This window comes from Aedes aegypti, chromosome 2, assembly GCF_002204515.2.
Source record: "Aedes aegypti strain LVP_AGWG chromosome 2, AaegL5.0 Primary Assembly, whole genome shotgun sequence".
Taxonomy (NCBI): domain Eukaryota; kingdom Metazoa; phylum Arthropoda; class Insecta; order Diptera; family Culicidae; genus Aedes; species Aedes aegypti.
The window spans coordinates 366,462,358-366,474,475 of NC_035108.1; the positions used below are offsets into that span (position 1 = coordinate 366,462,358).

The 12,118-nt window shown below is 36.6% G+C and overlaps 1 protein-coding gene across 1 annotated transcript; it reads left to right on the forward strand.

Annotated features, from left to right (window-relative positions):
* The first annotated feature begins 8,208 nt into the window (after positions 1-8,208).
* On the forward strand, positions 8,209-9,808 carry LOC5577598 (pupal cuticle protein 36). Its single transcript, XM_001656542.2, has 4 exons — positions 8,209-8,369; positions 8,577-8,758; positions 8,968-9,173; positions 9,232-9,808. Exons 1-4 carry the CDS (start codon positions 8,352-8,354, stop codon positions 9,690-9,692), a joined length of 867 nt encoding a protein of 288 aa, XP_001656592.2. The 5' UTR covers positions 8,209-8,351; the 3' UTR covers positions 9,693-9,808.
* Positions 9,809-12,118: the final 2,310 nt, after the last annotated feature.

Consider the following 12,118-nt stretch of genomic DNA (forward strand, 5'->3'; position numbering starts at 1 on the left):
GTAAAGAACTATGTTCCAATTAGTGGATAACTTTCAAAAAAATATTTTTGAGAAGGTAATTTCATAAGCTTTAATCGCTGAAATTTTTGAAATGTACTTTTTTTTCGTTTTTGAGTTATGGCCAATTTGTGGAAAATGACCATATAAGCCATTTCTTTGAAAACCCATATTTCAATCGAAGCATCGGAAAAACAAAGATTTTTTATCAAAGCAATTGCAAATTTTCTAAAACATTTGAAAAAAAAATCGCTCTTTTCAAACATACTTTGTTTGTAAGCTGGAATAGCTAATCGGGTTATCATTATATATTTTTCTTAACGGTAAAAAATTTCCTGGGAAACTTATTCCATTTCAAAAAATCTCAAAGTTTTAAGAAAATTTGATTCTGAATTGACAAAAAAAAAATGTTTCTGTGACGCTTTTATCTTCAGTTATGATTTTCGTACGAAAAGACTTGTACGAGAAATCTGGGCATTTTTCACAAAACTATGACCAAACGCAGACATTAAAAAGTAGTACATCTTAAAAATTTCAGTGATTGAAATTTATGAAATTCTGTTCTCAAAAATATTTATTTGAAAATCTTACACGAGTTGGAACATACTTTTCCCGGTTTTTCTTTACGAATTTTATCAACGGTGGAAAATTTTGTGGAAAACTTTTTCCAGTTAACATTTTTTTTTCTTAGAAAATTTTCTTTCATTTTCATGAAAACCTTTGTTTCTACGATGCTTCTTTCTTGAGCTATAATTTTTCAAAAAAAAAAAGGCTCAAAATGGCACATTTGCACATTTTTCACAAAATTGGCCATAGCTCAAAAACGAAAAAAATAACATTTCAAAAATTTCAGCGATTAAAGCTTATGAAATTACCTTCTCAAAAATATAATTTTGAAAGTTTTCCACTGATTGGAACATAGTTTTTCCGGCTTTTCTTTACGAATTTTCTCAACGGTGGAAAATTTTGTGGAAAACTGTTTCCATTTATTTTTTTTTTATTTCTGAGTAAATTTGCTTTCATTTTCATAAAAAAACTTTGTTTCTACGATGCTTGTTTCTTGAGTTATGATTTTTCAAATCATAAAATGGCACAAAATGGCACATTTGCACATTTTTTACAAAATTGACCATAACTCAAAAAGAAAAAACAAGTACATTTCAAAAATTTCAGCGATTAATGCTTATATAATTACCTTCTCAAAAATATTTTTTGAAAATTTTCCTCGAGTTGAAGCACAGTTTTTCCGGCTATTCTCTACGAATTTTCTCAACGGTGGAAAATTTTGTGGAAAACTTTTTCCTATCCTATTTTTATTTTTATTCATGAGAAAATTTGCTTTCATTTTCATAAAAAAAAACTTTGTTTCTATGATGCTTCGTTCTTGAGTTATGATTTTTCAAAGTAATTAGTGTCAGGGGAAAACAAAAAAAATCCAACTGAGTTTTCCGGGAAAATAGGCGACCCTGAATTTTTCTCAATATTTTTTATTCATATATTGATGAGCCCTGCCTGTGGAAAAAGTTTCATGAAAATCTGAGACCTTTCGGCCCAAACCCGTACGGAAATAAAAAAAAATCCCCACCAGTTTTGTCAGCCCTGGCATCGAGAATCGCCCACAAATTCTCGATGGGGTTGAGATCTGGGCTTTGTGGAGGCCATTCCAGTGGTTTTATCCGACAAGACCGGAAGAAAGACTTGGTCTTCTTGGCAGTATGCTTCGGGTCGTTGTTCTAGAGAAATATGAATTTCTCTTCAAGGCCCGTCTGGATCAGCAAAACCTCCAGATTTTCCCGCTGGGTGTGTTTTTCATGGAGTGGAGTAGGAAGCCTCGTGACCACACGGAATAATGACCGCAGATTCCTACATCAACATCTTGACATTTCTCCATGAAGTACGATATGAAAAAGCTGTAGATCTAGTTAAATTCTACAACTTTGCTGAAGACAGCATGTCGTTAATTTTAAAATTTTGTGAGGTTCAAGCAAATTTTGAGTTTTTAAGTGTATTTTTGAAGTGAATTTTCTCAATTTACAAAAATTACGTTCTTCCAGTTTTTACAGCAAATGTTGCCTATTGTATGGCCTTTCTAATGCCACTAAAAGAAAAATTTTATCAAACCAACTCCATGAGTTATGGGCATCTAAAGATTGCATAGTTTTTCACTTAAATTTTCTTATAACTTCAAAATCACAAGAGTGACAAGCTTGCGATGTTCAGCAAAAATGTGTATCTTTACTTCCTCTGCAACTCTTCTGAAGACTACAGTAAAACTGAAAATAAAAAAGTTAGATCAAAATAACTGATTTTTTGGGTCCACCCTAAGTTAAAACTTTCAAAATCAAATTACTCAGCTCAAATGAAGAGTTAGATCAAAAGTGTCTTCGACAAAGTTGTTCAAAATAACATTCTTTTAAAGTTTGCAGAAGAGCGCAGCCACAAATTTCATCAAACAAAAAAATTTGAGTCACAATTTTAACTTAAATGAGGGCAACCCTACTCAACTTTTTTCTTAAAAGATGCAAACCTCAATTACGAAAAACTTTTCTGAAGACATCGAACGTCTAAAATCGACGAGAACAGAGAAAACACTTTATTCCGGCTAAATTGTCGATTCGGTCCATTGTGGCATTGTGACAGGGAACCAGCCTCGAACTAACTTGAACTAACGAGTCTCTAACCAAAACGCCTTTCAACGCATCAGAATCGTAGTGTGCTGCGCTAGCCGGAGGTTCACGAAAATTCTGAAAGTGCGCTTGGGGAGATCCGTTGCGCTGCTCGGTGCTACGCTTGCCATCGGTATCGAAGTTGTAAAATAACTGCTTAGTAACGAAGAGCTTCTACAACTGTTTTTTTTTGCAATTTCTCATCGTAATAGGGTAGGTGTACCAGTTATGGCCATAGTGGTTCCCTATTTCGCCATACGTGATATCTTGAATGCCTTCACATTTTGAAAAATCTTTTGTGTTTTAGCAGTAAAATAAAAAATAAATCTTGATGTTAAAACATTCAAAAAGATTAAAAATGTAAAAGTTATCCAAATTTTGCATATGGCAAAATAGGGAACCACTATGGCCATAACTGGTACACTTTCCCTAGGCTGTTTTTCATCACGCCATTCTGTCATGAAACGTCCGGCTTTCCTGCACTGAAGTATGCAGTCATTACCTAACAGAAACCAGTGCTGTAATGATTCATTACGCAACGCTTTCTCATTACGCAACTGTTTGGAGTTGCGTTATGAATCATTACACAACAATTTCTCAGAAATTGTAAAATGATGGTGAATGCAATCCGAAAAAATTTCTGATACCCTCAAGTGGTCTTCTACGAAATTGCAAAAAAATTTGTACATAACTCGTAGCAGAACTCGATTTTTACAGCACTTGTCGTAATTATCCTACTCGGTAAGCCTCGTAGGATAAATTTACGACTCATGCTGTAAAAATCATCATTCTGCAACTTGTTCCGTAAACTAATATTACCTCATTATGCAGGTGTCTACAGGGTGTCCGCAAATTATCCGTACAAACTTTGAAGACATGGCTCTATACAATCAAGCATAATAAATTCAATATTCTTGCATGGTTATAAACATTGGCTTATTATATTCTTAAGAAGTAAGTTTGACACATTTTCGATGTCAAATAATTGCACAACCAACCCAAATGTATTGAGGTGTCTTAAAGGGAGCTGTTTTCCGAGCTTTATGACGGAAGAGAAATACAACTCACTGGATTTGAACCATGCAATTTTCTATTTCCAGTTTAACTTGAAGCCACTAACCTGTAGATTTTTTCAAATAATAATAGGGCATTTGGATTCATCTCTTTTAGGTTTTAGGGATAACACATCTCCAGTATGACTAGCGGCCCTCAGGAAAAACGTGTCGGGAAAATTTAAATTTGTCTATCTCAGTAACAAGCAATTATTTCGAAATTTTTTAAAGTTGTATTTTGTGTTAACATATAGATATATTATAAAAGGTACATGGACATTGATTTTTCATTGTTTTCAATGCGAGATCATCTTTCCAATATTTTGCTGTTCGGATAATTTGCGGACACCCTGTAGATGGTCTACATGATACGGTCAAAGACGCGCGATCCGATGTCCATTCGATTTTTTTTGCCATTCGACCTTTTGTCCATTCGACCTTTTGTCCATTCAACCTTTTGTCCATTCGACCTTTTGTCCATTCGACCTTTTGTCCATTCGACCTTTTGTCCATTCGAACTTTTGTCATTCGACATTTTGTCATAGATTCCTCGACAGGCAACAGAGTTGCTCCTGGCGAATAGAATAGATCACCTGGATTACGGCTACTATGTTCTACAGCAAAAAAGCAGTGTTTCTCTGAAAGTAATTGAATGATCATCTCAGCATGATTTAGACATTGTTATCAATGCATTGCAATGATAACAAATTATCCTCACGTCGAATCAAAATGTTCTTCGGCAAATTTGTAGCTGGGAAGATTTTACATGAGTAGAGTTTGTTCACTTCTCCATAAATTATTATTACGAGCAGTTGGAGGACTGAACACAAAAGGTTTGTCTTTTCCATAGTAATTTCTATAGAAACTTCAAATAGGCTGTGCACAACCAAATTTCTTCCAAATCACTTCAAATTTTGGGAGAATGATTTTCATCCTAATTGACTCCGTTTAAGCATAGGAAACTTCAAAATTTGCATCAGTCTAATGTACATGTATGGAACTGTATGTATGTATGTGTCTAACCTTTTTAATAAAACAATTTACATCGTCTTCAGCCAAAGGCTGCACAGACTGAACGATCACTAACATTAGGCAACGAACAACACGGAACACCCAATAGCCCAGTGATGAAGTTTTCGTTTGACGAAAAGTTTCCATCGACTGGAGCGGGAATCGAACCCACACTTTGTGGCACAATACGCCTAAACGACTGACGCCGCTAACCGCAAGGCCACGAAGCCCACGCCACTTACGTGGTAGAGCAAAAAATTGAATTGAAGTCACTAAATGATTTAGTTCTGGCATGCATCTTTCGCCTCTGAAATTTTTATTCTTTTTGATACAATTTCTTTATCAGGGTACGTCCATAAATTACGCAACGCAAAGTTTCATCCTTCTCAATTTTCCTCTATAGGGGGACATGGGGCAAGAAGGACAACCGGGGCAAGAGTGCCACCTCTAATTTCACGTAGTTCAAATCATTTGTTTTATGTTTAACGCAGGAAAAGTATAAATTGAGTACTAATTGAGGGTTGTGTAAATATTACAGTTAAAAATGTTTAGTACAAAAAATTAGAAAAATGTATCTAACTCACCAACGCAAAATATGCGAAATATTATAAGAATGTGAGACTGGAAAACAAGGTTTGACTCCCAATGAATACAAAACATATTGATTTTTCCGCACAGTATTGATGATTTTTAATTGTTTAATATAGCTGTGAGGATTTTTTTTTCGAAAAAGTCCTTTTGACATTAAATTTTACATATATAATAACAGTATGTCTTATGGGGCAAGAGGGACACCGCAATTTTCTCATATAAAATCAAATGAACTTTTATTTTTCGTGTTTAATATTGCATTCAATCAATGTTTCCTACTAAATAAAATCAAAATAAATTATCTTGGACATGCAAAATGGTTTCTGAAAATTTGTACTATTATTGTTACAGTCAAATAAGATTAAAACTAAATTAATTTCGTAAAATTACTTTTTAACTATAAGTCAACTTTTATCCCTCAGTTTTTATCTTTACTTACTCTACAATTTATCCTTTAGCCGGGGAAATAATAATATACAAAATTTGTGGTATTTTGCTCTGGTGGTTTTCTTGCCCCATACGAGTGGCACTCTTGCCCCGTGCCTCGTTTAAAAACCTCATAAGAAGGGACATTTTCAAAAATCTCAAATCATCATGTGTTTCTTATATTTTTGAAATCTATCGATAACATCATTTAGAACAAGAGCTGAGCTTGCCCCTACACTGGAATAATCTTCAAAAATTGTGCTAATCAACCATGATTTGAACCTATATATCTTAAGGTGTCCTTCTTGCCCCCAGCCCCCCTACATCTTACTCTTTGTATGGATTTAAATTTTTCACCCCCCTCCTCTTCTGTACGAGACGTAATTTATGAATTACCCCTCACCTGCAGTTTTTTCAACTTGTTTACATTGTAATGAGTCGAAGAGCATAAAAATATATTTGATTGATCTCGAAAATAAACTTATAGAACAACTAGATTGTCCATTACTGCATAACAGTCACATTCGACAATTTGGACATATTGGAGTTAATACCATGGAGAGTCATCAAATGATAAATACTTTGATCAACTTACTGAAATCTGTGAGATTGTTCTAGAAATTTCGAAAAAAAAAAAATACCAAGTTTTTTGTCACATCAGTAATTATAACCGCATAACAGTCACACTGAGATTATAAATGAGCCTCGTAGTGTAATAGCAATGATATTTCTATCATAATTATTTTCTGACTATTCACCTTGTATGCGATATCAGTTGTACAAAAAATCAATCCCAAATAAGCACTTTTGAGTTCCTTGTAATTTTTTGAAATTTTTGTTTCCTCCCATACTGCCATAAAATGCACACTTAATGTTCCATTTACTTAATGCCTACTTTTGTCGAATGTTACAAATATCCAGTTATGGGCAGTAGACATGGACGACACACTTTCAAGAATTTTTTTGGATCCCCACCATAGACTTGAATTTTTTTTTTTGGTGAAATAAGGTTTAATATATGGGAATACGACTATGAATAACAAAAACGGAGCTGGATTCCAATTGTGAGATACCTTGGGCGTTAACGGGTTAAAATGTTACCCTTCAAACAAAATTTGTAGAATTTCCATACAAAAGGTGTTACGAGGGGGTGAGTAGGTTTCAAAATTGGCAAGTTTTGACGTTATTAAATTTGGGAATGATCCCTTGAACTACGAGAGTGCCCACTGAGCTGAGAAACAGGCACTGTCCCAGTAATAGCTGACATATAAAAGAAGGAAAAATATATTATGAGCATTTTAACGATGAATTTAATGCACCATTACTTACCAATTTACATTAGAGTCGCATACATGAATGATCAATTCTTTACAAAAGTATGTTCAACATTTTTGGCCGCAAAACAAAAAACGGCACTGTATCTCATACTTTTCGGGGTGGTGGCGTTCGGGGTAATGACCCATTCGGGGTAATGGCTTTCGGGGTAGTGACCCATTCGGGGTAGTGGCGTTCGGAGTAATGGGATGGAGCCTATCTAACAACGCTATGATGAAGGAAGGATCATGCTTTATCTGCTCGGAGTGTTGGTTTAGATGTTTATTCATTCGTTTGCTTTAAAACAACGAGCTACACACATGGTTACCAATGGCGTTTAGGGCGAGATCATAAGTTATGCGAGAATTGCATGCTTTTGTCCATACTAATTCCTATACAAACTTTGAAGGGCTTGTGTAGTCTCAGTTTTCATCCCAATGAGCTTAAATTTTGGGATGACACTCAGAATTTGATCTATAATCGAATGAGCGGTAGTGTAGCAAAAACAATCTTTAGGACCACCCTTTGTATCGCCATCCCTCTATACAGAATTAGCGCACCAATTGGGGTGGACTTTGAGAAAGACAAAAATAGCTCACATTTCCACATATACAAAAAATCATCGCCTTTTGTTCCATATTCTTGTCCCGGATCTTCTGCATTCTGTTCTTAACCACTGTTCTAAGTCAGATTGGTTTCAGAAAATGTATAATTTTGAACATCTTGACAGGAATTCACTTCCGTCGTTGCCCTATGTTTCAATTCGTCTTTCCCGATCGATAATTCCCGAACGAAAACCGGAGACTAAGACGCTAAAATTTATATTAACCCACCGGTTCACAGCCAAGCCTTGTCTATCGAAACCGCCACTGGCTCCAAGACGGAACAGCCGTTGCAACCGTGCCGTATAGATTTAATGTATTGAAATTGATATTATATGTTGATCGACTTTTTTTTGTCTCGTGTCGCAGAACATTCTCTCTCGTTTTTTTTTTGTTTATTGTCTCCAAGCGTGATACCGAAAATCATCCGAATCTTGTTCCTGCGTTGCTTTTCATTCGGAGGCATAATCGACGACCTATGTGCAACGGCGAGCGCCACCGAGAGCTTTGGATTCGTTCTCCGGGACCGGAATCAGTTTCGGTTGATAGTCCATATTTAAATCGTACTATATAAGCTGCTTTGCAGTGAAGATGATATTGCATTAGTTTCTCTGCCTTGGTTGAGTTTAGATCTTTTTTTTTTGTTCGGTTGGTTGCACCAGCTTAACCCGTAAAAAGTTCATTAGGTCAACATGAGGGGTTTGATTTTGGTAAGTTGATAATCGGATTAGATGCGAGAGATGTCGAAGTCGAATGGATGTGAATTGAGATGATAGACTGATTCTATTAGCTTGAATGGGAGTTGAAAGCGGAAACGAAGATAATTAGCATAGTGGTTGTTTGAATCCGAATGAAGGAAATCCACGAGTATCTTTGGATGTGAAATGTGCAAATGTAGCAATGCTTGACTTTTACAGTTGGCGATCGTGGGATGTGCTCTCGCTCAGCGAAGCCAGGATGATTCCCGTTACAATGACGGACGATATTATCCAGATCTCTACCAAGGAAAGTACAACGACGGAAAGTACCGCCCGGATGGAAGTGGTGCTTACCGACCGGATGATTCCGGTAGATACTCCGGCAAATACGTTCCATACGTGTAAGTTTTCAAAGTGTGTGGCTACTCAAGTAATCACCAAGCATACAACGCACCAAATAGGCAATACAGTGCAAACGCATAGCTTACAAGTCGTTCAATAGTTCTAGATTAGCACTATACGCCCGATTTGGCTAAATATAGGACTCCGCGTGCTTATTGGCTACCTGGTAATAATGTAGTAATAATGGAGTCACTTTGTTAATTTACAGAGATGGAAAATACGGCGTAGGAGGACAGGGAGGTGCAGGCGGAGCTGGCGGTGCTGGATCTGGATTCGGTGGAAAGGGAGGATCAGGTGGTTTTGGCTCTGGTGGTGGTTTCGGATCTGGATCTGGATTCGGATCTGGCGGATCTGGAGCTGGATTTGGATCGGGAGCTGTCTCCAACAAAGGCACTTCTTTCGCAGCTTCCACTGGTAATATCATTGCATCATCTCTCAAAACAATGTATTCATTTACACCTCTCTTATTCAGCTTCCAAAAAGACGCCATCCAACTCGGGTAATCGCTTCGGAGCCGGCTCTGGAAAAGTGAGCCAGGGAATTTCCGTCCCCGCTGTCCCTCCACGAGTGCTACCCCAGAAAGTCAAAACTCCAACTTTCTCGCCAATTTCCTCCGGAACCGGTAAGGGATTCGACCGCATCAAGGAACAAGTGAAGCAGTACAACAACGACGGCTACTACTACCGCTATCTGACCGAACAGGATGCCCAAGTTGCCGAAACGGGTCGCCTTGAAGACCGTGACACCGACAACGAAACGCTCCGAGCCAAGGGATTCTACGAATATGTCGGTGATGATGGTGTGCGGTACCGTGTTGACTATAATGCCGACGAGAATGGATTTGTGCCCCGTGGTGCCCATCTGCCAACTCCACCTCCGATCCCAGAGGCCATTCTGAGGGCCCTGGAGTATGTGCGTAGCGTGCAGCAGTAGATCCGTTGCGTTTCTAGCAACGTTAAATTATGTTCAGTCAGACTCAATGTGCAGTCGAATTACCTGTGTTCTTTGAAAATAAGTTGAAAACGTTCCGAATAAAAATCGAAAAATTACTTTGAAGTCTGTATTGTTTTGAAAAGAACTACCCGTTTAAACTGTACTGGCGTTTCAATGAAGGTGTCAATAGTTGAAAACCTCACTTCTGATATACTTTATGGTGTAATAGTAAGAAGGTATTTATTTCGCGTATTCAAGATGGCTAAAAACTATTTACCTTCTTCAAATTTTCGTTTCATCATTGAACTCTTTTGATATAATGAGATAATGACCCGCGTCGATATCAGGGCCTCTAAAGGTCCTGATATCAATGAAATCTGTAAAATGTCACCCATCAATCATCATGTGGACTTTTTGGGTGGCATTGCTACTGAGGTGTCGTCATGTGCTTTTACGGATATTCTTACGTGCAGGTAGTACTACTGATTACTACCAAGAAAATCACGGTATACGTATAACGCAATCCCTTTTTGTGGAATGCAATGTTTTTGAGTGCAAAGCTTCACGTTCAAGATGTCGTCAAAAGTTATAAGGAGGCAATTTGTGTGCATATTTTTTTATGATGAAAAATCTGCGGCACTCTAAACAAGAAAAAAGGTCATGATAACACTATAACCAAAAGTCGTCATCATCACGTTCCGACACACCGTCACGTTCGGTTGTTCAGGTGCGCGCTATCGAAAATACACAGTGAATTCTCCGAGTTTTCCGCGATCAGCGCGGTCGTAACATGTACCGATCAGTGCGTGAAGTGGCCTAAAATCCGTAAATAGTGAAGGCAAATTGGTTGATAGATATCTGGAGAGTGGTACAGTGCATTCCGTAAGTGTGTGCCTACAGTGCACTATGGGCCAGGGACGCAATCTGGCGGGACAAAATTAATAACTCGGTAACGAAGCGTTTCCGATATTTGGTGTCTTTGGCAAAGTTTTTTGTAACAACGAGGACCATCTACTGACATAAACGGATAGTTCGTAAATCGTCCGCATAGATGGCGCCATAATCTAACTTTTTACTGTGACGTTCTAGAGACTTGGGCTGTTCGGCAAAGTTGTTCATTTTGATAAAATAAACAACTCTCTCGCAGACGTCAAAATTCCACAGCCTACTGTTTTCGAGTTATTGGCAAAATTAGAGAAAATTAGTGAAAAAACGATTTTTGTCACCGAATTTGACATTTTTCCTAAGAACCATGTCATATAATATTTTTTGCTAATAAATATATAACAAACGCATGGTTTGGTGGAAAATTTTTAATGATACGACGCATAAAACTTAAGAAATCATTAAAAATTTTGAAAAATAGAGCAATTTTTGAACCTTAATAACTTTAAAAGCGCAAAAAAACACAAGCTCAAATTTTCAGGCAACATAGAGCAATACTTGATGAAACGGATGTCAAATTCCAGAGAGGTATATTTTGGTGTTTTTGAGATTTTTTGATTTTTTTTACGGTTTTCTTTTCATTACGCGATTAATATTTTCATGGAAAAGATTTAAGTGTATTTTAAACTTAGCGGAAAAATATATTTTATTATTTCATGAAATTATTATATCTGCTCACAGTACAAGCTGGCTTTGGATTTCATCTCGAATTCGTTGTTACAATTTTCCGGAAGCTCAAAATTTAAGCAAATCCGTTGATTAAACACATATTTAAAGTTAAGCAACCTAACAGTTCTCAAAATCAAAGGAATCTTCAAATTGATACCTTTGATCTGTATTATCTGTTTCGAAACATCCAAGAATCAACGCTCTTTCCGCTTTGAAACAAATATACAAGCTCCAGACAACAGATCGTGTGCTCTGAAATTTTAGTATTTAGAGATATCGACATGAATATGCTTTAAAATTTGATTTTCCGTGTTAAAAGTAACACATTCACAAAATAAATTACTCACCTCGAACCATGATGACAATAATTAACTGATACATGATCAAGTTTACCATGGCTTACTATACCATTTGAATTATTGAAGAAACAAAATGATGTATCCAGTTTTAATCTACACTTTCATCTACATTACTCGATATCAACTCAAGGAACTGCTCTTAAACTGAATTTCATGATTACTATGATGGCTTTTTTAAACAGTTTTTCGAAAGTTTTTATTCCACGACTCGTTATTTCTTAAGGCCGATCGTCCCTTCAGATTCCTCATGGAATCTAACTGTATTGGAGTAATATAATCATTGTAAAAAAAATGAAATATCTCAAAAACACCAAAATATACCTCTCTGGAATTTTGACATCCGTTTCATCAAGTATTGCTCTATGTTGCCTGAAAATTTGAGCTTGCGATTTTTTGCGCTTTTGGAGATATTAATGTTTAAAAATTGCTCTATTTTTTTAAGATTTTCCATAG